Here is a 27,205-nt window from a genome sequence, read left to right as displayed (position 1 = left end):
TGCTTCAAAGGACATGCCAAAGCATTGGTTGGTGTCATCTCATATGGGTTGGGTTCGTTCCTTGGTTTCTCATTTCTCGTTTCTCGGCGGCCGCGGGGATGACAGGGTAAGTATCACAGTCTGAGCAGTGCTTGACTGTGATACGAACCGAAATTAGAAAATGTCAAGAGTCAAGCAATGTATGGTATTGAACCAACAAGTTCTTGCACTTAACGTGCTGATTCCTCGTTCTCTGGACAGAACTGTTGTCTATCCTTGGAGCGCTGATCAGGAGGGCCCCACGTAGACTGGTATGCGCACATTGAGTCCAGCTCAAAGCACCACCGCAGTCGGTCGAACAGCGGGCACTGCATCTCGGAAGTGACATCGTATGTCACCAACTGTCCTATCTTACCCGTGCTCAGTCGGGGCTTTTGAGAGGTAGAGAGTGGTGACACTCTTGCGAGCCAGCCAAAACAGCGTGTAAAGGCCATTTAATAAGTTGTCTATGATATCCAAGGTAAGCAGATTTTCTCATGGAGATTGATCATCGAGGTACCACAATTCAGCAGTCTGATCTGGTTGAATAGGGAAAGGAGACTTGGTCAAAATTTGTGAACACTCCCTGTAACGAAAGAAATATCAGGTGTTTATGGAACTGCCAGTTTGTGGTGATAAGGTGCATGTAAAGAGGCAAGAAAAAGGATGGGAGCTTGACAGGAAAAGCCGGGAGAACACAGGTTTATAGCCAGGTTTGAAGCACAGAATTTTTAAGAACAATATCAGATTTGTTCCATAAGCTACTGTCGAAGTATTTAAAAAGCATAGCAGACAGGAAAAAAAGGGGGAACAGGTACTGGGACACGGAGGGCTCCGTGGAAAGGTCCCAAAAGTTGGCCCAAAGAAGATAACAACAGAGCTCCTTGGTTCAGCTCCTGGCGGACAACTGAAGCACTGGGAAAAGTACAGTCTATATCCGCGGTCATAGCTAAGCGCATCAAGCATCCGAAGTTAGCCAGTCAGTAGCTCGCATATGTACACTTCATATCATTCGCAGCCTAGTCTAGGCCCCATACAGAGACCTGTCAGAGTCCTCAGGATGACACTAATTGCATCCACATGTTGAATCTGAACCTGAAGCCGAGGAAGCTCAAAAAAGTGTTGGGTGTCTAGGGAACCACGGAGTGCAATGTAGGCCCGGAGGGGTGAAAGAAGGAAGAAGGAAGAAGACGAAGAAGAAGAAGAAGAAGAAGAAGAAGAAGAAGAAGAAGAAGAAGAAGAGGGAAGTGAGAGAGGGAGGGATATTTATTTCTTTCCAGTGGCTGAAGGCGATTGGGAACTGGGATGTTTAACGATTTTTGACCCAAAAGGGAAGGCACACCTGGTAAAAAGCAGGGACCCGGTTTCCAGAGCTGCAATCCGTCAAATCGGGTGTCACAACGGCTCGGCCCGAACCTACACGACACGAACCTCCATGGGATCCAATTCCTAGGTACAGGGCTGTGGCAGCTTGCAAAATCCCTAGGATCATGCTCTCGTGTTCAAAATAGGAGACATGGGAGATACCTACCTGTGTGTCATTCACCTCTTGAATTGACCGATCCTTCACCGAGGTGGGTTTCGAGATGTGTGCCCCAAGCTACAGGCGAGGAACGTATTGGACACCAAGTATGCGAGGACATGGTCAAACAAGAGCTTATTGAGAAAAGAACACACGTTTCTATATGTAATTTAATGTATCTACCTGTTATATACATAAAGAACGACAGTCTACATTAAGCTTGCATTAAGTGAGGTTACTCCAACTTCTCCTCTACAACGACATAGTCACGAATAACAGCTGTGCCATTGACCACACTTGCAATCTGATCTTTAGTGCATGTCGATTCCAGAGCAAGGATGTAGCAGACGGGATCCGGACTCTCCGGGACCTTGTTCTTAATGTGCCAAGTAGACACAGGCCCCTGCGTGGTATATGAGCCATTCCGTGCAGTATTGATCTTGCCTGTAGCTAGATCGCGGTTGAAGAGCGCACGGTAGAAGATCTCATATGCAGTCTGAGGCTGATAAGCTGGGACTTCATGACCAGCATCGTAGACACGAGTGAAAGAAAAGTTGCCATGCTGCCGGACCTGTCCGCCAATATATGAGGCGTTTGTGCGCAGAGGCGTGTACCCAGCAGACCGGAAACCAGAAGCACCAGCATGATTGACCAACAAGCTGGCGTCTTCACCCCCAATCCAGTTGCAAGCGTAGTCGCTGTCACCGTAGACGAGAGCGACCTTGATACCGGAGTCGAGCACGTACGCCAGGTCCTCAAGGTAGCCATGCACGTCAGAACGCGGATAGTCTCCAACAGATTTGAAAGCATTGTAGGCACCATCGCTGGATTGGGTGAAGTTGACAGGGACTCCCAGTGCGCCTTGCACCCAGTGCTGGTTCAGCCAACCCAAGTAGTAGGACGGCGGGAAAGGGTCTGGGTTCTTGTGGGTGATGTCGTAGTAGCCGCGGTCTGAAAATTCTAGGTAGGCACCTTCAACGTTGTTGCTACAGAACCTGTCGGCGTTGTGGCACGCTTGGTTGACGGTATCATTGTTGCCGTGCATTTGCGGATCGCCCTCTGCGGCCAGCGCGCGACAATGCGTGATGAGGTCTTTGCATCCGCCCGGACGACTCCACGCATCCATAGCGTGATCATATACGGTCTTGTTGATGGCTTGAATGTCGTAGGTATTATTGTATGCCATCACTGGATATGTCGGTTCCTGCACTAGGAGATCGATGCATCCGTTGATGATACCCAGGGTATCCAGGTGGACGTAGTGTGATTCCCCCGGGGTATTGATGCTGCCATTTTTGATCTTTTCGTTTTGTTCCTGGAAGAAGGCAGTGAAGGATGGGCCGTAGCGGCCGCCGTATGACTCAGTCCAGATGCTAACCCGCTCATCATGGGGTTTGTAGTGTGGAAACTCAGTGAACCAGGTCTGAGCAAAGTGCCATAGTGACCGCGCGGAGTTCTCAGTACTATTAGCTACCGTTGACTTGTCTTGGCTAGCTGTCGTGCCAACGTAGAATGTGTTATTCTGCTTGGGCACCCCGACCCAATCCGACAAGTTCCAAGCACCTTGAACTTGATCAAAAGTACCGTTGGTCGGAACATCATAACTGAAGCCGACCTGGTTTGGCTGGTCAATATAAAGCATGTTGACATAGTTATTCCAGGACCAAGGATTAAGCTCGGTGGAATTGGAATCCTCGTTGACTAGACAGGGCCCATTTTCCTGCATGAGGCCAATCATAGAGGAGCTTCCTGGGCCTCCATTCATCCAGATGGACAGTGGCGCATTCTTGGGGTTATGACGGGCCTCAAAAAACCAGAAGAAAGTATTGATCGGGTAGTCTTGATCAACATTCACATCGTCCAGAGAGCCTGGGGGTAGATGGACATAGCCCGAATAAGATCTCACCCCTGGAGTTGTTTCACAGATCCCAGGCTATGCCATTCATCAGTATAAGATTGTATGATACGAACGACCCATTGAACTTTGGAAGGAGTCGCACCTGTTTGTATGAAATCTTTACTCCTTTTTGATGCTGTGATTCAACCACCTTCAACCCATCTGGTATGGGCGGAAAGTACTGGGCCGCAGCAGTTACTACCAGAGCGGCGGTCCAAAAATATATCATAACGTGGAAAGTTTTGGACAGCAAAGAAAGATAAGAAGAGAGAAGAGTTACAAGAAAATTTACGTAGTGAGTCGCATATCCCAAGTGAAAACGGGATGAGGGGAAATGGGGAACCTTGGAAGTGCCAAGACAAGACCACCTGATATTCAATGCCCTAGCTATCTTAGACCACTCCCTTGAGGTTATACGTAGAAGAGTCCATTTCATAAATTAAGCCTTTTTCTAACTTCTTCTACCGTCTTTTTTTGAACTAAAGGCCGGCCAAACAAAGTAAATAGAAAATCAAAAAAGAAAAATTCTAAAAGACTCCCAGAAGACGTCACGAGGCTGCAAAAGCGGCCAACTATCTTTGTTATACAACATCAAAGATTCATGTTCATTCACGACCCTATATGACGGGGAACGTCAAAATTGTATTGCACGATGAGAAATTCAGACCCTTAGGAAAATTCAACATTCTGTAGCTCCCAAATCAAACCCCTCAAACATCTTCGCCCTGAAGTTCTTGATATTTCAATCTTGACGTGGAACAAATACCGTTGACGAATCTGTGCTGGGCATTTTACAAAATACTCTGAGTGGCAATAATCTGAGGTGCCCTCTGCAGCCGTTGTTCTGGCATGAACATCTGGCAGCTGGCACCCCGTGAAATCTGGGTGGATGTATCCAGCACTGTGCCACTTTCTATGAACAGTTCTGCCAACATGGTGAACTGCAATATCCGAGGATGTACCCAGTTCGACTTCACATAGCAAAATCAAAGCTTCCCCTATTTTTCATCAATATCCTGCCGACTTGGTGGACATATCGGCAAAGAAAACTCCAGGAACGAAGTGCTTCCCATTAGTGCCGACAATTCCATCACCACGCAGCCCTCGACTCAATATCCCTGCAAAGTTGCTAGAGGTTGAGCCATGCCAAAGAAGTCGCCGGTCTCCAATATGAGCAAGGTTTGCCCTTTTCCACTGGGCAAAACGCTTTGATTCCCCGGGACGCTCGAGACGGAATATGCCGATGATCTCCTAGGAATGTGAAAGCGTTAGACTGGGCTTTTGACAATATGGTTTGATTGAAACTTGCATCGAATTGACGCGGGTGTATTTAACTAAAAGATTTTTCAACAAACTCCCGGAGCATCTTGAACTCTGTCGAGTTTGCCCTCAGTGTCAAGAAGGGTCAGCTTCAGGCTTTGGTCTTTTGGAAAGTATCCAAGGAATTACGATAGAGAGGCACAAAGGATATATACCTGGGAGCATTTTTGCCAAGCCAAGTACTTGAAATACCTGGCTCATGGCCAATGAAGAAGGCTGGGAGTGTTTTTCCCAGAATCTCGCTGGCATCGTGCAACTTGAGTAAAAGATCGAGAGATTCCAATTCCTGTCTGGCAGTGTCATTGGTATCTGAGAAGGTAAGATCTGTGAGCATCATGCTTTCATAGATCTTGCAGAATCTCTTCCTCGTTATGGAGTGGTCGCCAGGTGCCAGCTGAGGGTCGCTGAGCTTCATCAGCTTGTCTAACACTGCAATGTCAATGAAGAGAATTCTCTTATCCAATTTCTTTTTAAGCAAAACTCTGCGCCCTTGACTGCTTAGGAATTTGAAGTAGTTTTCCAAGATTTTTGATTCGAAGATGATCGTCAGAACGTTTTCAACGCTTGCAGGCAACGGGCGGCTAGTCTCGATGGTGAAGATTAGAGACTCCCAGTGATGCGTTCAAGAAAATTCTAGGCTTCAGAAGGGGAGCTAGCATTTCGATTTTCCCGGGTTAGACCACTGGAAGAAGTGAACTTCGCCTCAAACGCAGATCTGGCAAAGTTGATGTCTCCGAACGCTCCACTTGATTTTGATCCCTTAGTTGAATCAAATTGGTGCTGGACGTTCCACTCATGGAACCATCCTGACTTGTTATCAACTACAACTTGAATGCGCAGAACTTGAACTTTTTAATTGCTACCAAGTTTGACCAACGTGGCATCCCATATCAATCCTGCATCGTCCTGGTAAACGGAGAAACCTTCGGTCTCTAAACCCAACCATGTGTTAGCTGTTCAAGCTCTGAAAAAGAAACCTATTAAGGATCACTTACTTGATCTTGGGTATCTCTTGTCGACCACATCAATCAGCCTCTTGAGGTTGATCTGTTCTTCATCTGTCGTTTTCTTTGAAGGGTTGCCTTCGTCGTCCCCAAGCGAAGCATCTTGCTCATGCTTTTTGTCTTTGAGCTTGATCGCTTTCTTTTTCTCGTACTTGAGTATTATTGCTGAAGAGCTCCTGGAACATGCTTTTTAATCATCTTGAGCAGCCAATCAGTGTTCACAATTTCACAGCCTTCCACTTCACGAGCCCGATTGACTGAAACAACATTACCCTGTTAGTTGACACTTATAGCAGAGGATGCAAAACTTGTTACTAACTTTTTTTCAACTTTCTCTTGCCATTTCCCTCGGTTGTCACTAGATGAGTGCATTCGCGGATGTTCATCGAGGCGAACTTCGCACCACATTGTTCGACCATCCGCTTGATTGTTCCTACATAACGGGGTGTCATTCATCAAATGATATATAGTAAGAGCCTCTCTCTCTTTCATCAACACTGATTTGATTTAAGGGGAAATATACCACGTTGATATCCAGGGGTTGTACCACTGGCGCCGATGACCAAACCCTTCAGATTGTCGGCCAGCTTATCCACTGGCTTGTTAGAAGTCATCTTCCCCGATGAATAGGATCCACACTAAATCTGTCTCTATGTGTGCATTCAAAAGGCAACCAAAGACGAAGCACCCATGAGAAAAACCCCCAGAATATTGTTGTGGGAGAAACGGATTGCCCTTTTAAATCATTGATGGCACTGCAACAATGGCATTGTCAGACAAACAATCCACAAAGAGATTATGCAATGTCTCTCTCATGTCCCCGGCCTTCTCCTTCGACACCTGAGACTGAAAAACAATATCCGAAAACATCTAGCAGGCCAAGTGGCTCATCTGGAAGCACTTTGTGCATCGCATCTAGTACGGTCGAATGCCAGAGAAGGTAAATCTGTGGCTCCTCTGGCATTTACAATATAGGATCATAAGTTGAAAAGTTGAGAGTTGTTGACTAACTTAACTAAAGCAAAGCAACCGTGGAACATCCTTCGCCTGAGAATTAGTGAGACCGGGTGGTTACCCTGAACTCGAGAATGAGAACTGTTACAAGAAACGCCATACCCCCCCTTCAAACTTCACCAACCCATAAATCCGATTAAGGTTGACAAGGAACCGGCTAGTTGCAGGTGAAATAGTTGAAAGCCACAAGAGGACCAAGCTTGATCTCCTCTGCCCAAGCATCAAGATCATACCGGATGCGATTTGAATTGCTAAGCTTCTTGCCACTAGCAGGTGCATAGGCTTTGAGATCAAAATCTGCAGGCTGTTCATACAGGAAGAAGAGGTACCGATGGGGTGCGCTCACGGGTGGGGGAGCGGGGCCGATATAATTCGCGACGAAAGGCGCGTCGAACTCGAGTGCACCCTCGCTGGTGACTTTGATATCGGACTGGATCCAGTGAAGTATGGGGCCCAGGATCCCGAAGGAAGGGAAAGGAGCGTCTATGTCCAAGCTCACAACCAGGTAGGTGCTGGTGGGGTTGGCACCAGTAAAGGAGAGCTTCGGGGGCTCTTGAGCTGCTGTGGCTTTTTTCAGTTCATGTTTCGATTGTTTTTACACAGCCGGTGGGGGGGGGGGGGGGTGGAGAAGGGAAGAAGAGACCAAGAAATCGTACCTTTGCGGGGAAGCCATGTGCCTGGCTGGACGTTCTCATTACTGCCAATGGTCAAGCCAAGGACCTTAGACTTGTCTTCGATAAGAGACCAGCCCGCTTTGATGTGGTTTTCCGAAGGCATTTTGGATGTCTTGAACCTGGACGCGATGAAGGAATGGGAGAAGAGACCTAGGTTGTGTCCTGCTGTTCGAACACGAAACGAGTTCTAAAATAAAGTCGCACAAGCTTTCGGACTTAGCGCGGAGATAACTTTCTGACCTGTCTCTCCCTTTTCGGCAAGTGCAAATGTTCTTCGATATAAGATCTGTCGTTTCATTGTCCATGATTGGCTTCAAACACCGGCTATCACGGCATCAATTCTTACAATACTCATCGGGCGCGTTGTAAACTAGTTCTTATCCCAGATTTGAGCCCAAACTATGTCAAAACGAAGACAAACGCCGCCAGTTCTAGAAACAGCTCCGTATAGACCATGCTGCAATTTCATGTCGTTTAGAGATCGAGAAGGAAGAAGATTGGTTCAAGTAAAAAGTGTATGCTCACGCAGATCTGACTGCCGTAGGAAAAGTTGACCATATGTCTATCCAGGTGCTGCCCTTTTGCAGCGGCACGTAGCCATCCGTCTGGATCGAAGGTGTGCGGATCATGGCAGATTTCAGGCTCTGTGAGAACAAAGTAGTTGGTCTCACTGACTAGAGTCTAGGTATCGATCATGTCAACATACATTATACAACTGAAGCTAGTAACAATGACTTCACATACTCCAGAAACAATGGTATGGTCTTTCGAGACCAATGCTGTAATAGGTGCGACGCGAGCCGATCAATTCGCAATTGCAGCAGAAATGAAACGAATCCAAACATCAAACCTAAGGTATCTCGTTATCTCAACTAGTTTAGAACTGACACATAACAAAGTTGATAGATGAGTGAAGTCAAAGAATCCCGGCCGAGAAAGGTTGCACTGCCACACTGAATTAGCTATAAAAACGCTGAAATCCAACCTCGAGGCCTACCCAAGGCTCTCTTAGTTAATCTCTCGAGGGGTGCATATAATCTTCGGATCTATTGATTGCTGACTCAGAAAAAGTGGCTATTTTCTCCAGGAGACCTTCAATGACCGAATGGAGAAATTCCTTGGGAAGTTCCTCGGAGAGCCAATTGGGTTCCGCGATATCCACATACACAGGCATAAACAATTTGTGAATTGTAGCAGACTCGGTAGTACTGCTGTATGCATGATTGTTCGCGCTTCCACCGGGATTGTGTTGAAAATCATCTTGTGCATCAGGTGTAGAGCACCTTTCGACAAGTGCGTCGATAACCGAATTCTGAAACTTGTCGTCGAGCAACTTGTCACCGAGCACATACGCCTCGACAAGATCATGGTACTCCCTAGAATGGGTCCCTGCTAATTATTCCAGTGCTGCAGCTTCAACAATCACGGGAATATTTTGGCCAAGTAAAGCCAGCGTGAATAGTAAGCACATATCTTGGGGTCATCTTCCGGGGAGTTCAAGAGTGTGCTCCTTGAATTTCTTCCACAAGCCCGACGGGGCATTTTTGGGAAAGGGAGAAGATTTGCAAATGATTGATTTGTGCACGTCCAAAGGCTAATTTGAGTCCCCAACGAAGATATTCAACTTTGGTCCTTGTATTCCGAGTCAAATTAAGAGCAGAAAACAAGCATTCTCAGCCATGATACTTACTTCTCGACGTCGTCTTGCAAGCTTCGCACTAAAGCTTGAGCCAATGTGGTTGTATTTGATAGATGGCCAAGAGACCTGGAAAATTCGTATTGGCTGGGAAGATTGTAGTTGGCAAGGCGGAAGTGAGAGATTTAAGAGAGAGGTCAATGGTTCGCACCACATTTTTTCGTATGAAAATGTTGCTAAGGTCATGTAGTCGAAGTGTTGAGGGCCGAGCTGATATCTCCGAGATAGATCGAAAGAGCAAGCCCGTCATTTACCAGGAAGCCTTAAATGACAGTTGATCCTTCACCGCGGATGTGGTGTAGTGATGCTTTCTAGAAGTAGAATTTTCTTTGATTTGACCAAAAACTTGTCTTACAAATGAGCCAATAGTGGAAGAAATGCGAGATAGCTGATTGGAGAAAGCCATTTAAAGCCACAGCGAGAGTAAATCATTGCGTAGCAATAGTGTGTTGAAAGATAGTTATAACCCGATTAATCTTGATCAAAATGGTATCAGCAATGCAATATAGCTATATAAAGGTGGCCAATGTGGTATATGTAGAACTACAAGCCGCTTTCTATTTTCCATTCTTTGTGGAAAAGAAAAGTAGATTCGCACGAAGTTTCTAGGGCTATTTTCCACTTTAATAACAGCAAAGCCTTAATGGCAACAGTATACCAGTAGCAGGTCAGATTAGAAAGTTTGAAATAATACGATGATAGAAAAATGAAGAGGACCCAATTTCTAAACATCGAAAGCGAAAACGAAAGAGTTGTCGAGTCTGCAAAGAAGGGCGTGAAGCATCATGGCGGCCTACCGTATCAGGCGACAAGACACCAAGGCACCGAGATGGTCAACATCGGGATATTGTCACGATGCGACATGCTACTGTAGCCATCAAACATACCTGAATGAGATAACTATTGGTGTACAAGGATTTGATTGACTGATTTCAAACCAAAAAAAAAATCAAAGTTAAGCGTTTTAAAGAGTGGATTCCGAGTCCGGGAAACACGATATAATGCAACTTGAGCGAAAGCTCTCCAAGTCAAGGGCAAGGAACCCAAATAACCATTTCCAATCGATCTGACCCAGGGAAAAAAAAGCAAATAATCCACCACTCGCTATAATGCAGACACGCTAAAATAAATGGCAAAAAGCCAACAAGACGAACCCTTTTTGGAAGGTGGGAGATGGGTATGGGATAGGCATAGAAGGGTGGAGCCTGGGTGATCTATGAACTCCCAGATGAGTCGAATGTGTATGGAATGCGAAGGAGGTATCGCGAAAAGGTGTGTTTCGAGCAAACAAGAGAAGGAGAAGGCCGAGGCAAGCACAAAGAGGAAGTAAAAAAAAAAAGTTGTCAATCAAAACGCAAGATCACTGAGCCCTGACATGAGGCAAGGTGGCATCGGTGGTATCGACTTTGGTCCCACCGGGGGACTCTTGATGTTCTTCGCGGTCAGCAAGGACGTGTGAATATGACTTCTCAGACTTCTGCCCTTCGGGTTGGTCGATTTCAGCTTCAAGCTTAGCTTCGATCTTGTCGAGGGTCTCTTCGACCTCCGGGGTACCCTCGATGTTAGGTGCAAGCTTGGGGACATCGGGAGACTTTTCGAGTTGAGGAGATTGCTCGGGCTCGAGTACCTTCGCGTCCTCTTTGTACGTCTTGCTCTCCTGCTCGGCGGCCTCGGTGGCAGTGCGATCTTCGAGGGTAATGATCTTATCTTCAATCTCTGGTTCGCCGTTGGCAGATTGGAACTCCTCCTTCTCGGCCACGGGCTCCGATTTCGTGTCAACAAACTCTTCATCATCGCTTGTGATATGAAGTTCAGGTAACGTCTTGGCATTCTCCGGGGAAGGAAGCGCGTTGGGTGACTCGTCCAACTGTTCGAGATTCTCTGCCGCCTCCGTGACGTCTGTGGGCGAAGTGTTGTGGCTTGAATAAGAGCGCCCCGTGGGCGATGTCGAGGCACGGCTTGAGCCAGAGCCTGGGAGGTGGCGTGGGTGCCGCGGAGGCAAGGCAGGTGGGGTGCGCGCGGGAATTGTGACCAGGCGAGCCCGGGTGAAGCTCGGCGACGTAGGCTTGGTGTCACCGTCTGTCGTCTGGTCTTCCACCTTCGTGGGCGTGGGCGGGACGCTCTCCCTTGGTGTGACCGTGGCATTTCCAACCTCGTGAACCTCATAATGCTCATCTTCATCCTCAAACTCGGGGTCATCGTATGCATCTTCGCAGGCGTTCGCTTTCGCTCTCCTATCCTCTGCCTCATCACCCTCCAATTGGCGGACCTTAACCTGCTCTTCCTCGCCATGGATAGCAATCGTGTCCCAGTGAGAATCCTCATTTTCGGCCCAGGCATCCATCGGTGAACGGCCAATGGGCGATCCCTTCGCGCTGCGGGAAGAAGCACGGCTTACTGATGTGGGCTCAGTTAGCGGGGCGTCATCCGTTTGCGTGCCACGGTCGACACTAGCATAGCTTCTGGAGCTCTGAACACTCGCGCGCCAGCTGTTGCGTGGCGAGCTATCCATGCTGCGTCGCGAGAAAGTGCTATAGATGGGACTGTCCAGGTTGGGCCGGAATTCAAATGTCTCATGGCTTGGTCTCACCTTTGTACCAGCCTCGCGGATGAAAAGCCCCTCCGCCTCCAGCGCCTTCACTCCATACGGATCGGGGTCGTCTACGGCCGGCACGCCGAAAGCCGATTTCCCGTCATCCATCAGCTCCACATCACCAGGTGTTTCACCCGGTGGCGGGATCAGACTCTCGTCGACGTCAGAGTCACCCTGTGCGGCCTTCAAGGTCTGCATGAGGGTTTGGAGTTCGCGGGGTGGATGCCGGACTTTGCCGGATAGAATCTCGTCGACGGATACCCGCTCGCCGTAAAAGCGCTCGTTCTCGTCAGTTCGCTCAATCATAATAGTGCCATCGATGGCGACACCTGCGTACAGCCCTTTGCTCTTCATATATGTCCAAATTGGGGCCTGGCGTTTGTGCACCTCGGACTCAAGGACACCACCTATACCTACGGGGCCCGCGGCTGCGCTGACCTCACCCCCGAGCGTACAGCGGAATTTCTTGAATGCATTCAGCGCTTCATAGGTGTTGATGATTACAACGCAATCATAAATATCAACGCCCGCAAGGAAACCTATCCCAGCAGTGTGCAGCATGATGCCAGATGGCGGGCTCCATGCGTCTGTCTCGGGAAGGCGGCCGATCAGTACGCCACTACCCCCAGAACCACTCATCCACAGACCTGTGCGCATGGTCGTGAAAATGGCAACTCCCTTGGCATTTTTGAGGACTTGTGATGGGATCTTCTTGATAACGCGCTGCTTGCCCTTTGGGCGGTTGATCTTGCCATTCTCATCGGTACCGATTGAGGAATCGGGGGAATAGAAGCCGTCTTTGCAGAAGCTACGTAGGATGCGCGCGGCTTTGTCGGCTTCCTTGTCAAGTGTCATGGGCCAGAAGGCTTCGGCGCCCAGCTTGTGCGATAGGCGATTAACGGGGCCGCCGAGCTTGTCAACGGTGTCCCATGCTTTGTCAAATCCCTTTTTTGAGATGCTCTTCGTCTTTTCCCATCGATTTGGAGACATGGTGAGTGGCTGCTAGAAGAGGCTTGAGCGTTGTTTTAGGGTAGCTGAAGCAGCAACAAAGAATCAAATGCGCTTCGCGCCGCGAATGGCCTAAGGCGGGATCTATAAACAGGGTACTATCTGAAACACGACTTGCGCCGCGAACAGCATGAATCCCAGCGGATTCTGGAGATCGGGAATGTTGATCGAGGGATTTGGTGAGATCTGCCCCGAGAATGCGGGGAGGAATGTGGCGAATGTATAGAAACGTTACTAGGAAGGGAAGGTAGAAAAAAAGGAAGAGAGGAGTGATGATTTCCAATCCGGGTCAGACGGAAGGGTTTAATATTTAAGACTAGAACAACGTGATGGCTTCCATGGTTCCAAGGTTCGGAGAGGGCAATGTCATCATCCATGGATCAGCTGGTTTTTTCGGTTTTTTTCATCTTTTTTTTCAACGTGCCATTACGGTATATGTATCTATCCAGAGTATGGAGTACATGGTACTATTTACTCTTGTAGACAACCTATTGATATAATTGAATTTGAACTAATATCTGAGATCTTGTATATTCGACTCTCAAAAATGACCAGTCCAGACATTCACATACCTCCCAACCCCACCTGAAAAAAATTAAAAAAAGCCCTGGTCTCTAGGCTAGAACGTGTTTCAAGGCATTTCCTTGGACTTTTCTACATTTCTACGCCGTAGTAATCCGCGCGGGAAAAAAAAATGAAAATTTGACCTTCCAAACAGAAAAGACATTGTCATTGTTAAATCGATCCCTTTGCCCTGCTCCATATTCAAGCCCCAGTGGATCCCATAGATGACAGCTCAACTGAGGCTGAGCAGATCGACCACGCTATAGGTAATGTACGCATCCGTCGGCTCGGCTTTCCTTGTGCTCCTTCTTGAATAGTGTTTTGAGATTAGAAATCCTGTCAGCTGTAAGATTGCCGGCAAAATTTAGTCTATCCCCCCGGGTACCGAGTACCGAGTATACAATCCACCATCTTTTTGTATTGATTTCAGAACACATCTACACTAATGTACTTGGCCAGATGGAGATCTTCGGAAATCATTGTACCATACCCTTGCCTACTGGGGGATTTTTGGAATGTTAATCGATCCTTCAGAAATTTCTTCAAGCTGTGAGGCTTTCGGAACATTTCATCACAACCAATCGGGGATAGTTGGGCACTGTGGCTGATAATGGAAGTATTGCCTCGGCCTGGGATGCAAGTCGGGCGCTGTAGAGTTCCGATTGGTTGCCTTTGCCAAGATATAATAAATAGACCTTTCAGGGTTGGGTCGGAAGAGGAATACACAAGGTCATACCCATCTGGGGTGGCTACTACTTCGTACATAGTTCCTCAACCGCAGACTAGATCTAGCCACTCTAGCGCCGCTGTGGCGGATCATGACCCACGACCTTACCGTTGTGTGGCCCCCTGCGAGCTACGACCATAAACGCTGACAGAAAGGATACCTAATTGAACAGAACGCCAACCGGTTGGAACTAGTGGACCTAGTACAAACTATCGATAATAAAAGAGCAGGTTTTAATTTATATAGAGATCTAGCATCCAATGCATGCACAAGTTGACTCGCCATACAGCAGGGCCATCAAAAGCTGTGGAGGAAATGCGCACGACGAATCCAAACATAGAGAGAAAACATTTCAAAGGCGATGGTATAGAAACGCAGGGTAATCAAGAAAAAGCTTAGCGCATTTACAACGCACCCAGCTCCTTAAGCTTGGAGACCAGGCCATCGACATCCTCGACCTTGCCACCACCCTTTCGTGGCGCAGGTTCTACAGAACATTAGCTCACTCCCACGAACCAAATTGCAGAGCCACGAGAAGCACATACCAGTAACCTTCAAAGTCTTCAGCCGCCGTGTATCCTCGACACCGAGATCGGCAAGAGTCTTCTTCTCCAAGGGCTTCTTCTTGGCCTTCATAATATTAGGCAAGCTGGCGTACCGCGGCTCGTTCAACCGCAGATCTGTAGTGATAACCATAGGCAGCTTGGCGCGGAGAGTCTCAACGCCACCATCAATCTCTTGGGTAATCTCAACGGTACCCGCCTCATCCTTAATGTCAACTTTGCTGGCCTGCGTAGCCTGGGGCCACCCAAGTAGACCAGCAAGCATCTGACCAGTCTGGCCCTGGTCACCGTCAATAGCCTGCTTACCCAGCAGCACGAGGTTCACATTTTGCTCCTTGACGACAGACTGCAGCATTTTGGCGATAGTCAGTGGCTCCGGGCCACCGTCGCCCTTGTCCGGTACGTCAATATGGAAGGCTCGGTCAGCGCCCATGGCCATGGCGGTGCGGAGGACATCTGCACATTTCGGACCGCCGGCGGAAATTGCAAGGATATCTTCGACCTTAATGGGGCCCTTGCGCTCGCGAAGGCGAACGGCCTCTTCGATTGAGAGCTCGTCAAATGGGTTCAGCGAGTGCTTGACACCAACGGTTTCGACACCGGTCTGAGCTTTGTTGATGCGGGGTTTGATCTGATAAGTTCAGACATGGGTATCAGTCATCATATCCCAATCCCAAAGTGAGTGGTGAGGGTCATGGAGACCTTGTTGACTGAGAAGTACAGCTCCGAGCATCGGTCGCCCGAAGCTGCACTTGGAGGGGCCATAGTTGAATTGGCGTTTGACTTACCGCATAGTCGATCACGCGCTTGATGGGCACCAATATCCTTAGGCCACTCATTTTGTGTAATCAGTAGTCGAGCAACGGCCAATTTCTGAGTTGACGCAAGGAAGTTTGGAGGCTCGGAGGAAGAAAGCGTGCGGTGACGGAGTGCCAAGAACTCAAAAACGCCGACGCGGCCCGAGTTTAACCCTCGTCGCGCCACAGACTCCTCATGCTACCGTCCACGTTGGCGGCCATCATGATAACAAGCGCTTGGGGTCGGAGTATAAAGGCCGTGTACATTGTACAGGTATCATGTTTTCTTCGCGGTTCCAAGTTGTCTACCCTTAACTAGCAGTTATCACACATGCAGCTAGAAACTGCATTGTACAATGTGTCTACAAGCATGACATGACTATGGCCAGAATTCATGGACCAAAAGCAGGGCAGTTTCATCCGAAGATACAGGAGAAAGACTATTTGCGGAGTAGTGTATACTTATTGCTTACTTTGTTATGTACTGCGCACCCGTCAATCTTTGTCTCTATGCACATCATCGTCTAGAATTTTGTTTTGTATAGTGACCTTTTTTGTTCGATCAAATACACCGCATCAAACTAAACCACAGGAGCTCAAGTCCACAGCCAAATTCCATTGAGAAAAGGAAAAGACCCACGGACAACCCTTCTGAACAGAAAAAAAAAAAAAAACTGGATGGCGATCCGCTGTGGAAGTGACATGGGGTTGCTGATGTTACTGATGGCCGCAATTCTCGGCCATGCTCACACCACCGAACCTGCCGAGGTTAACCCCACAGCCTGCAGATTGTGATGATGAATCTCGTTTTGCATTTGACAAGACTGCTTAGGTTGGAAGAATAGCCTACTGTAATTGGGCAAATTGGTCATGGCCTGTATGGTTCCTCACATAAGGTCTAATCTGGCTTCACTCCAGCAAGTTTCAGTAACCGGTCACTGATTTGGGGAAGCTCTAGGGGCTCGTCGTGATCCCTTAGGCCTTTGATGGAGAACGTCTTCTTGCTTTGAACTACTCGAGCTTTGCCCAGTTAAGCTAGTATAGACCCTTGATTGTCAATGTCAAAGTTTCTGAATGGATGTCAAAAAATTCACCCACCAGACGATGGGACCCAGAATAGACTACAAGTCCTCCATCATCTGGACCAGCCGTAGAGAGATTGATGATTCCTCTGATACAGCGCATAACCCGTCGGAAAGGACTCTGAACCACATGTTCCCAGGCACCCTTCCGCGGGATATCCTTGCGGTTTGGGAAAGTGATATTCAGACGGTCGAAGCTAACGAGCAGTTGTTCAGCGCCTTGGATTTTGGAAAAGGCTTCAATTACCCCTGCCCCCATGCGTGCATCCCGCATGGATTTTTCATGGGCGAATAGATAGGCACTGAAGGTGTTGATAGTGCTTCGGACTGATTATTCGCCAACTACATCTCTGGGTTTTCAAATTCGAGCTCGTTGTTTTTGAATGACTTCAGCCATTCACGAGTTGTTGGTATGCGATGGTCCGATCATATGGGAGTGCATCTTTGATCACTACAAACCCATTGTTCCGAAGTTCGGCGAGCCGGTCACCAGTCTCCGCACCACATGGGTACATACTGGACAGTGTTTCATTGTACACATGCTAGGTTGTAGAGATTTGTGTTTTTTAGATGAATGGACGTTCCTTAAAATGAAATTGAATTTGAGGATTCCATGCTCATCTTGAGCTTGAAACCTTTTTGCATCGCAGATGGTCATGTTCTGCTAGTATTCACCCGTGGATAGAGATTTTTTCATTAATACATGTGCAGAGAAAATGTCGCATATTCAGCTGCGATGAGAACTGATTATTCACACCAATCACCAAGTTTCTTGTTTGTAGCGGCCGATTTGTTCCATGCCAATGAGATAACCCTCAGCCTGGGAACGGGTGAAAGGCTGCCCCGGCAAAGGAGCTCCTCCGTGCTGGAAAGCTTCGATCAGCGCCTCACGCACAGCTTGAGGCATGCGACCCGAGGAACCACAAATAAAAACCGACCCCTGCATATCATGCAACACGCGGAAGAATAGCGCGAAGTTCTCACGCACGGTATCTTGCACGTAGACCTTGCGTTGCTGATCACGCGAAAAAGCAGTAAGCACCTGCAGCGGGATGAGCTTGGTGAGCTCCGTCCACTCTTCCTCGAAGAAGAAGTCGGATTCTCGGTTTCTGCCTCCGTACAGAAGAATGGTAGGGCCGACTGGCGGGTTGACGCCAGGGTTTTGCTCACGATACGCCTGCACAAGTGCCGCTTTCTCCCAGAGCATGGAGCGCAGGGGTGCAACTCCAGTGCCCGGTCCTATTAGCACGGTTGCTGCGGTCAGTTGCTGGACTGAAGATTTGAGACCGCCGGGCTGCAGCTGGATTTGGAGGGTGCTACCTGGCCGGAGGACGGAGAGATATTTGGTACAGACTCCCTCGCGGATTCTCTTGATCACTGTTTGGTATTTCACAATGGCAATGAGGAGTTCGAATTGTGTATTGCCATCAGCAGTCTGCTTGCGTTTTCCACCACTTGCAATGCTAAATTGGCGGGCGCGCATGGCCGGGAGAACAGATATCGCGTGTTGCCAGGGGATTTTGACGGTGTTGAACTCATGCAGGATCTCAAGTATGCTACGTCGTGGGCGTGTTGTGTAATCCCATAGCTCGTCGAGATATTCGGGATTTGTAAATTCTAGTAACCGCTCTTTGTGCCTTTCATCTTTGGTATAGTGTGCAATTGTGGAGAAGAATGATCGGCGGGGTATCCCTCTGATATCGAGATAGTCTGTAAGGAGGGCGCGGAGGGTGAGATTGGGATATGAGTCAACACCAGGAAGGGGAGGTGGTGATGGAATATTTCCTGTTGGAACGAGACAGATTAGTCGATCTGCCTGATCGTTCCAACCCATCAAGTCAATAAGGGTTTGGACGTCAATCGAGGAGCTTTTCGGTGTGATGGTGATCATGTCTCCAGGAACGTAAGAGACAAAGTCTGGAACGGTCAGGGTAAGGTGGCGCACATCCTGCCAATGCCTTTGTGGAGTTACGCGCCGATTTTCAGTCAACGTCGCACATAGTGTATGTGGAATGGGTCGGGAGTCATGGTCCAGATGGTGTAGCCCCGGATATTCATCCGAAGAGGCTTGATGTTCATTAAGGACGGCAGCCTGGGGCACTGAAACCGAATCATTTCCACCTGCAAACTGCAACTTCCACTTTAGTGGGAGCTGCACATCATCTGGGATCGGGTGCTGTCCAGCAGGAAGAGGATGTCTATCCAGCAAATGTTTTCGGAAATTTGTCATCCATGGCAGGAGGGTTCCCTCAAGTCTGTGTGTCAAGCCATGTAAGCCGTGAACAAATTTCCGGCGTGAGGATCAAGATAGTACTAACCCTTCTGGATGTTGCTGGTCTGCTTCACCTGTGGGATAGATCTCATTTGCACCAAGTTGTAATAGTCGTTTAGAGAGCTTGCGTATCGCCCAGTTGAATCTATCACAATCAGCCATAGAACCTTAGAATAGTGATAAAAATCCCATACTTGGGATACGAGCTATCCCCCAGCCCGAAGCAAGTGAAATTGATGCCATTTAAAAAGGTAGCAGGTAGCTTCTTCAACAAGAGCGATTTCCAAAAAGACCGCGCATTGACCGGCAAATCGCCTTGTCCAGTAGTCGAGGCCACAAAGATGGTAAGTGTATACGAGAAAAGGGATTCCTATGATTAAAAAGGTATTAGACCTCTAGGCGATCCTTGTCATTGCAGAGAAGTGCATACCGGCTTGCATTGGTTCAACTCAGATACATGTGTCGCAAAGCGGAGCCGCTCGGTCAAGACGCCCAGTTCCTCGGCCACTTCCTGCGCATTGCCCGTTTCAGAGCCATATAAAATGAGCACGGACCTTTCTAAGGGACATGGACTTTTGGTGTCGCCCATTCTGCGCGCTGATGTGGAAGTGTCTGAACAATCCCTGCCTTACCCCTCCAAGATAGGTTGACGTCACTTAAAGACCAATCAATCTTATCAAATACCCACCGCCCTAATGACCGCCTGTCCCCCTAGTTGATGTCAAGAAGTAGAAAGCCTTGAATAAATGGGCATTGAGGGAGATGATCTGATTCTATGGTCGTGGAATATTAAGAAAATAGGTAAAACTGGCAAAAAATGGACGAAGCCCTAGGGAGGTGAAATATACCTTTACTAGTTGAACGAGCGTATTAGAATGATTGAGCCTAAATGGAGGTAGTGCATATTCCCTACTAGGTCATGAAGAAGTCACGAGTTCTTGCGGCTCGTTTCACTTGGAAATAAATTGTAATTGATCCTATGCTAGGCAAAGTGGTCACTGTTCTTCAAATATCCTAACGGCGTGGACTACTGGAGAGTTTTCTGCGCTGAACACACCAAAAAATTCACTATGGCATTGATTAGATACAAAGGATACGCCGAAGAGGCATGAATCAGACCGCTGAAAAGCCATAGTAAGGCTATATTGAAAGGAAATAAGGGGTATCGTGAATCTGCTTTTTCAGAAATCATCATCGCCACCGCCCCCGCCGTCTTCATCACCCATGTCATCTTCTCCATCGTCGAAGTACTGTTCAGCATTGTAATCGCCGCCCATCTCATCATCATCTTCGGAGAAATCATCATCCAACATTTCCTCTTCTTGTTCATCATCCCCCTCAAGCAATCCAGCTTCATCCTCATCTGCGTCGCCTTCATCCTCGTCTTCGCCGCCGGCCGTGCGCTTCGCAGGTCCAGCTTCGTCTTCTTCGTCTTCGAAACCGCGTTTCAACCCAACAGCCGAAGCCTGAGCTTGGTAGCCATCTAGGGATGCGTCGGGTCTGAAGTTTGGCTGGAGGGTTTGCCATAGCTCGCGGGGGAAGAATTTTAAGACTGAACAGTTCAAGTAAGCGAAATTAGTCTTATACAGCTGTATAAAAGTCAACGCTGGCAGTGAGAACTTACAATAAGGTCGTCCGGTAATCTTAGGGAGGGTGCGCCGTTTCTTTTGATAACGGCCGGAATAAGTAGGCATGCCGTGGAAAGCGTTAAAATTGGAGCGTGCAGCGGTGCCTTTTCTGGCATTGGAAGAGGACGCATCAAGAACAGAGTAGTAGGGGCCCTCGTGAAAGCTTTCACGTAACGCTCGGTAGTAGTCCACCTGGGTTTGTTCTGCGGGGCTCAACTTCCGAGCAAATGGAACAGTATATTTCTGAGGGAATATGGAGTTAGGCTCTGTAGATTTGGACATAATGAAGATTGGTGCACTGAAAGAGAAAGATTTCCCGGAGAGCCAGGCCAAGAAGCAAACATACAGGGTATAGCGGCGTTGGAGCTGTGTCTGGCTCTCCGCCAGGGTCTGCGTCCCAAGTAAACTCTGTACCGGGGGGCTTCTTGCCCTTTGGCGCCCCACGACGCGACATACTTGTGGTAATAAGACGTCAATTAATGTGGGCTAACGAAGCTGGATCATTTTTCGTGATGTAACTGCGGACAAAATGATCATGACTCCGGAAAAATACATTTCTTCACCGCCCACCTGAAAGAGCACTAGGGCTGGCAGATTCCATAGGTAGTGAGTGCTTCTCCACGTGGGCGCTAAGATAACAATACGCAGATCTTCACTTTGTACTTCGTACATAATAGACCATAGGACTTCGAATTTTTACAATTAAAGATGATACTGAATGAGAGTCATTAAACTACTTCATGTGATTTTCAAATTCAATCCCACATCATAGTCCGGCAGTCACTACCTGAGCACCGCCAGATTGCACAGGTCCCCAGGGACCCTCATTCACACGCTGTTGTAGCGTTCGCATGATATCTTCAAACCCTTCCACCTGACCATCAATTTCTTGCAACCGGCTATGCAAAGCTACGAGAACATCATGTTTTGCAGTGGCTACTTTCCAAACGACACTCTGGGTATCACCTGCACCACCCCCGACGAAGTCTGCGTAGGACCGAGGTGGCTTGAAAAGATATGGAAGAAGTGTAGTCAGAGCAGGTGGAGTGAGAATTGCCCATGCTCCTGAGCTGGGGAATAATCCATTAGTGGCCAGGGATAGCTGACCCAGACCATCTTCTGAGGGTAACTGGAACCGGGATGAAGTGGTGTTGGCGGGTGCTGAAGCTGAGGGTTTCCAGTTCGCTGTCGTAATAGCCCTCATTAAAGTTATAGCTGATAAAGCAACTTGCTTCATCACTAGGACGTCGGCAGCACCCACGACATTGTCCCAGAAAGTGGGGTGTTGGTTGACATAGAGGAGGTAGAGGATGCGCGCTGCAGCTGCTTCGCGATCCCAGTCAGTTGGAGTTGAGCCGGATGTGTTCAAACTCATTGAATTTGTGAGTCCAATTCGCGGAGGCCCGTGGAAAATCTTCGCTAGAACGTCGAGAGCTTCGCCGTTCGGAGGGTTTGTGGGAATCGCAAGAACCGGATTGGCACCATATTTGCTCGCTTCCACAAGAAGCACTCGGGGGAGTGAAGCTAAAATAGCAAGGTGGCCTGTTGGTATTTTGCCATGTGCCCATTGAGCCGTAGGAATGGTGAGAGATCTGTTGATGCGAGAGATAATCTCGTCAAGTAGGGTAGAGGGGTTCTGCAGCAAGTGGTTGGGATACATTTCGGCGTACCGAGCCACATATGCCATGACTGGGCCGGATAGGTAGAGAAGATCCACCGAGTCCAGCTTGGACTCATCAAGATAATAAGTCAGTACTTTGGAATGCAGTTTGTGTTCGACGAGGAAGTCAAGAGCAGAGGACGAGAAAGTCGAAGCAGACTGCACGGAGCTTCGAGCGACGAGGCCCGGTCCATCAATCTCTAGCAGCTCGTGTAAAAAGTTGAGCAGCGTCATATGCATCAAGACATCGCTCACTTGGACCATGTGGCAGGTTGCAAAATTCAGGATACTGCTGCTCTGATATTTAGCCTCGATTTCCGGTACTTGGGAAGTTGAGATGATGTCCCAACGTAGCTTTCCGGCTTTCACCAAGAGTGTCATTAGCCTGCCCTGAGCCAGAGTTCTTTCATTTTTAGAAAGACAACCAGGGGCATCGCTCTGGAGGCTGCACAGCCCGAACAATAGACCGTAGACATCCTTATCAGTGAATACTCTCCTCCACAGGAGCCCCTGTCCTGTATTGCTCTCATCACCGGCATGGTCATATTCTCCACTTTCCAGATAATTAGCGACGTCAATCTCTAATAGCGCCCACAATGTGTCGAGTGCAGCCTGTGCAACTTCGCCTGAAGATGTTGAAAGCCACAGCTCCACGAGCGCAGCCACCAAATTTGAATCAGCTGCAACTATGGCAGCTTCACTGCATTTTTGCGCGGCTTTGGCCAACAGTGAGAGAGCTAGGAGGTTGATTGGTGGTGATGGAGCTTTGAAGCCAGCAACAAGATTGATCGGGGGATCGATAGATTGAAGATCGGTGAAGGTGAAGTAGGCGGTAGCTCTGATTCCGAGGGTTGTAATCGGCGTAGGGTCTTCTTGCAATATAGGAAGGAGCACAGAAATTTGCGACAGAAGAGTGGTAGGGACTACAGGGTCGGTCGATTCGACTAGTTGCAACTTCAATTTATCGATGAGAGGAATGTCCAAGGCCGTGGAGGGGTTCTCTTGGACTTGAGCGAGGTGTGATCTCACTGCATCGAATGTCGAAGGAACTGACATTGTGATTTCTTCAAATATCTTAAGTTCTTTCAATAACCAGTCGCAAAACCAAAACTGAAATGGACGCCTTCGTGACAGGTAAAGCTCGCTCTTCGCGCCGCGGGGAAAGCTCACATTTGCCTCAGGCATCAACACCAAACCGACCAAACATGACCGCATCAACTAACCGTATCTATTACTCTGTCCGTCACCAGAAGTTCCTCTACATCCCAGGATTGCAAACTACAGTCATGGAGCCTCCACAGTGTCTGGTCTCTCAAAAGTCATCCGATTCGGGCCTCCACATCCAGCTACACCCGCTCGTTCTCCTCACTATCTCCGACCAAATTACTCGACACGCTGCCCGACAGCAGCACGGGCCGATAATTGGCGGTCTCCTAGGTCAACAGAATGGACGGGAGATAACACTGGAGCATGCATTCGAGTGCCCTGTTACTTGTGGACTGAACGATGATATTATTTTGCCTGCGGCATGGTTTGGAGAACGTCTTCAGCAGTGTACACAGAACCCCTCACAAGACCAAATCGAGTTGCTCCTAGCGGGTATAAGCTGACCATTTTATAGTCAAAGATGTGCACAAAGATCCCGCACTAGACCTTGTTGGATGGTGGTCAACTGCGCCATCAAACGGGCCGAATGACGCCCATCTCCCCCTCCACCGACAGATCCTCCAGGACTACAACGAATCTGCCGTCTTCCTCGCCTTCCACCCCTCACAGCTCCAAGATTCAAGTTCAAATGGAGGTAAACTTCCCCTGACCGTATACGAAAGTGTCCATGAAGGCGAGACTGCCCCCGATGCAAGCAAGGACATGCAGGTTGATGGTGAGCAGCCGGTGCTGAATATCAGATTCAGGGAGCTGCCCTACTCAGTGGAAACGGGAGAATCAGAGATGATTGGTATCGATACTATTGTACAGGCTTCTGGAACCGCTTCTTTGAATGCGACACAGGAGCCAACCAAGCGTGCACAGAAGACAGAACAAACAGAGTCAAATAAGCAGACCTCGCAGATTGAACTCTCACAAGAGGAAGAGGAATGTAAGCGTTTACTGCCTCAACAAAACTGCTACTTGGATCGTTGAGACTGACTGATTGAAAAGTAATCGCAAGCCTCAGTACTCGTCTCAATGCCGTGCGCACCCTCGAAACCCGCGTCTCCCTTATCAAATCCTATTTGTCCAGTCTCTCAGAAGCGGATTTTAGCTCAGATCGATCAAAGGACAATACATCCGCCACCAAGCTGTCACACCCAATCCTCCGCAACGTCAACTCTCTCCTCTCGCACCTGTCCATTCTCTCTCCGTCAGAGCAAAGCACCTTCGCCACCGAAGTACTTTCGCAAAGCAACGACGTGCTGTTGATCTCGCTACTTGGCCAACTCGGCAACAACGTTAAAGCCATGCGCGAACTAGGTCGCAAATCTGCGGTGGTTCAGACTGCACGTCACGTAGCCACCGCGCGCAAAGATCCCACCGTGCTCCAAAGAAGCTTCAATGAGGAGTTCTATGGCCAGGCTGGGCGCGGGGGTGGCCCCATGTATTCATGATAGCCAGGGCCAGTTCTTGAGTGTTTTCGCCATCGATCAGCCCGCAGAAACCCCCACAAATGGCAATTTACTGGATCTTGGGCGTAGGCTTTCGCCATATTTGCTTAGACAGTGTCTCTTTCAAGGCCATTTAGACGAGATTACGAAATTTGATATGACTGTTTTTCATTTTTACCTACTCCATCCGTAACACTAGAGGTTGGGTCCAGACAAAACAATGCAGAAAATGCAAACCCACAGCGGTGCTAAGAGAATGTGCACCAAGGGGGATGTGACAGATAAAGTCAAGGGTGAAAAGGGGAATAGGAAAGTGAAAAAAAGTGCCGCTACGCAAACAGGCGGGTATCCATACCTATCGAAACAACGGGACATGAAGAGAAAAGTAAGAGTGCAAAGATCTCGGGGTGCTCATGGGTAGCGTGAGGTAAAAAGAGTAGTGTTTGTAGCTCAATCGCAGCGGAAACATGCATATCAAAGCAAGCCCCGGCAATATTAGATGTCTACACCGAGTCATAATGGTATCATAGACATGAATCATGAATGATGGTTACCAGGGTACGGAGGAGGAGGATGGTAAGGATCCGGCATGGGAATAGGGACTTGCTCGCGAAGAGGACCGTCAGGTGGGTAAGAGTGGACCGGCGAGTCCGAGTAGAGATTGTCATGACTGTGTAGCGAGGTATCCTCATAGGGTGACGGGCTTCGATCATAAAATCTAGATGATCTATACGGGTTCTGGAGATGCTCATCGAAATCCAACGCGTACGGCGAAGTGCCCGGGAGCGCGATCTCGGGATTGGGCTGTGCGTGAGCGAGAAGCACTTGGCCCTCTTCGTAGGGCACATCGCCATAGCGGCCCGTTCGGCCTCTGGACATGGCCCCTCCGGCGCCACGGTAGGCTGTTCGATGCTGGGTGAGTTCCCTGCCCTCTTGGGGTGGCTGGAGGCCGTTTTGCCCCCGATAACTGGAGTCCAACATGCGACTTTTGCGGCCGACGAACAGCCAGCGGGCACTTCGACCAATGGCTTTAAGGAGGTCCAGTGGGTTCATAGCATCAATCAAGGCCTTTATGCCATAGCGTCCACCTTGGTATGTAGACTTGCCGTTGCCGTAGAAATCCGTTACTTCATTTGATTGGTTGGTGAGGGTGTAGGGCTTCCATGAGAAGGCCCAGAGGTGGAGTGCAGCAAAGATTGCCATCTCACAGTTGATCATCAGCTCCGGGAGCCCAACTTTGAGGTCATTAAGGCCGATTTTATCCGTCGGTGCGATAACGCTCTCGGAGACTAGAAGGCTGATGAGGGTCTAAATTGCGGAAACATCAGTTAGCAAAACACGTTTTCAGGAAATTACGTTATAAAGACTTACCGACTGCCAGAATGACAGGAATATAACGAGCTTAATCGACAGAATCTTCAAAAATGGATGATGTTGCTTGATGTCTTGGCTGGTCTGATGGTAGAACTGGATCAGGCAGTACATGGCGATGGTGACGGAGACCGATTCAATGACAATAGTCTAACAATATTTTTTTATTAGCGGAACGACAGGGGATGAAACACAAGACCTAGTCAGCACTTCAAAACGTACCCATACATGCGCAAATGCGGGACTCAGCGACGCCTCGCAGTATACCCCCAAAGCCTGCGTGACAACCGCAACAATGGTCATCAGAACGCGCATAAGACAGTATTGGAAAACTCCGACCCAGACAATCTGTCCAATGATCAGTGCCCTAAACCCCCTCAACGTCTGCTCAAATGTATCATCTTACATTGAACCATGTCAATCCACTGCGCGGAGTCCGCCATATGCGATCGCCACCACAGCATTTTCGAAGCCAACTCATCGGCCAGAGCCATTCCTTTGGCTGGATTCCACGGAAATAATCCTTTTGGCTGTGTAAATCCGGGGCGATATAGTGGCACATGAGGGAGAAGAAGGCGGAGATACAGAACGCTTCGTAGCAGTCGCCGAGGACCTCAAAGTAGACGGAGTCATGGTAGAAGAATATGCTGAGCCACGCGACGAGGGAATAGACGGGGACCATGAATAGGATACGGATGATACTGCGACGGGGACGAGGCCATGTCAGCAATGCTGTCTCACTTTAACCGCGAAGGAGAAGGGAACTTACTGTCGCTGTTCGATCGGCTTGCTGTAATGTGTGGCATGTAGCATTATCAGAGCAAAAGATATAAGGCAGGCGACGATGGCGCAAGCGCCGCCCACCAAAAGCGCAAGGACATGAAATGAAACGCCGCCATCCCAGAGTGCGACCTCCTTGACTACTTCTGATCAGTCACTGCGAAGCCATTCAAGGCGGAAGGGCAACACACTTGTTTCGGTCTCTGTGGTATTGCACACGGGCCAGCCCATGATGGCTGGTTGGGTGAAAATGGCGAAAGAGGTACTGTTGACGGAGTGGAAACACTTTTTGGCCCTTTATCTCTTATCCGGATCGACAGGGGAAGACGCCACCGAAAACCAAGGAAATGTTGAAGAAGCAACTATCCCCATAGGCAAGAGACGAAGATGGCGTTCTCTTGGCTGATTTTGC

At 48.7% G+C, this 27,205-nt stretch overlaps 9 protein-coding genes across 9 annotated transcripts; 1 reads left to right on the top strand and 8 right to left on the bottom strand.

Moving 5' to 3' along the window:
- Positions 1 to 1,775: 1,775 nt before the first annotated feature.
- On the bottom strand, positions 1,776 to 3,666 carry Pdw03_7280 (Carboxypeptidase S1-like protein A; the record flags this gene model as incomplete). Its single annotated transcript, XM_014678569.2, has 2 exons — positions 1,776 to 3,473; positions 3,541 to 3,666. The coding sequence occupies 2 exons, from the start codon at positions 3,664 to 3,666 to the stop codon at positions 1,776 to 1,778; spliced, it is 1,824 nt and encodes a 607-aa protein (XP_014534055.2).
- A 3,266-nt stretch (positions 3,667 to 6,932) lies between these two features.
- On the bottom strand, positions 6,933 to 7,552 carry Pdw03_7279 (Protease inhibitor (Tfs1), putative; the record flags this gene model as incomplete). The annotated part of the gene is made up of 2 exons (XM_066101605.1): positions 6,933 to 7,336; positions 7,432 to 7,552. The coding sequence occupies 2 exons, from the start codon at positions 7,550 to 7,552 to the stop codon at positions 6,933 to 6,935; spliced, it is 525 nt and encodes a 174-aa protein (XP_065956688.1).
- A 2,953-nt stretch (positions 7,553 to 10,505) lies between these two features.
- Pdw03_7278 (SH3 domain-containing YSC84-like protein 1) lies at positions 10,506 to 12,728 on the bottom strand (the record flags this gene model as incomplete). Its single annotated transcript, XM_014678572.1, has 1 exon — positions 10,506 to 12,728. The coding sequence occupies one exon, from the start codon at positions 12,726 to 12,728 to the stop codon at positions 10,506 to 10,508; it is 2,223 nt and encodes a 740-aa protein (XP_014534058.1).
- A 1,713-nt stretch (positions 12,729 to 14,441) lies between these two features.
- Pdw03_7277 (Electron transfer flavoprotein, beta subunit, putative) lies at positions 14,442 to 15,439 on the bottom strand (the record flags this gene model as incomplete). Its single annotated transcript, XM_014678573.1, has 3 exons — positions 14,442 to 14,524; positions 14,583 to 15,231; positions 15,389 to 15,439. The coding sequence occupies 3 exons, from the start codon at positions 15,437 to 15,439 to the stop codon at positions 14,442 to 14,444; spliced, it is 783 nt and encodes a 260-aa protein (XP_014534059.1).
- Positions 15,440 to 17,239: 1,800 nt separating this feature from the next.
- Pdw03_7276 (putative NADPH reductase tah18) lies at positions 17,240 to 19,340 on the bottom strand (the record flags this gene model as incomplete). Its single annotated transcript, XM_014678574.1, has 4 exons — positions 17,240 to 18,734; positions 18,798 to 18,896; positions 18,946 to 19,121; positions 19,182 to 19,340. 4 exons carry the CDS (start codon positions 19,338 to 19,340, stop codon positions 17,240 to 17,242), a joined length of 1,929 nt encoding a protein of 642 aa, XP_014534060.1.
- A 592-nt stretch (positions 19,341 to 19,932) lies between these two features.
- Pdw03_7275 (DNA-directed RNA polymerase III, subunit Rpc31) lies at positions 19,933 to 20,833 on the bottom strand (the record flags this gene model as incomplete). Its single annotated transcript, XM_014678575.1, has 3 exons — positions 19,933 to 20,303; positions 20,376 to 20,622; positions 20,726 to 20,833. The coding sequence occupies 3 exons, from the start codon at positions 20,831 to 20,833 to the stop codon at positions 19,933 to 19,935; spliced, it is 726 nt and encodes a 241-aa protein (XP_014534061.1).
- Positions 20,834 to 21,145: 312 nt separating this feature from the next.
- On the bottom strand, positions 21,146 to 23,095 carry Pdw03_7274 (DNA-directed RNA polymerase III, subunit Rpc31; the record flags this gene model as incomplete). The annotated part of the gene is made up of 1 exon (XM_014678576.1): positions 21,146 to 23,095. One exon carries the CDS (start codon positions 23,093 to 23,095, stop codon positions 21,146 to 21,148), a length of 1,950 nt encoding a protein of 649 aa, XP_014534062.1.
- A 149-nt stretch (positions 23,096 to 23,244) lies between these two features.
- On the top strand, positions 23,245 to 24,645 carry Pdw03_7273 (COP9 signalosome subunit 6 (CsnF), putative; the record flags this gene model as incomplete). Its single annotated transcript, XM_066101604.1, has 4 exons — positions 23,245 to 23,593; positions 23,661 to 24,010; positions 24,071 to 24,137; positions 24,200 to 24,645. The coding sequence occupies 4 exons, from the start codon at positions 23,245 to 23,247 to the stop codon at positions 24,643 to 24,645; spliced, it is 1,212 nt and encodes a 403-aa protein (XP_065956687.1).
- Positions 24,646 to 25,179: 534 nt separating this feature from the next.
- Positions 25,180 to 27,024, bottom strand: Pdw03_7272 (Organic solute transporter Ost-alpha; the record flags this gene model as incomplete). The annotated part of the gene is made up of 6 exons (XM_014678578.1): positions 25,180 to 25,950; positions 26,014 to 26,163; positions 26,236 to 26,361; positions 26,420 to 26,714; positions 26,783 to 26,933; positions 26,985 to 27,024. 6 exons carry the CDS (start codon positions 27,022 to 27,024, stop codon positions 25,180 to 25,182), a joined length of 1,533 nt encoding a protein of 510 aa, XP_014534064.1.
- Positions 27,025 to 27,205: the final 181 nt, after the last annotated feature.

The sequence above is a fragment of the Penicillium digitatum genome, chromosome 2, assembly GCF_016767815.1.
Source record: "Penicillium digitatum chromosome 2, complete sequence".
Lineage (NCBI taxonomy): Eukaryota > Fungi > Ascomycota > Eurotiomycetes > Eurotiales > Aspergillaceae > Penicillium > Penicillium digitatum.
Note: the sequence above shows the minus strand (reverse complement) of the source record. Positions and strands in the feature narration are given on the sequence as shown.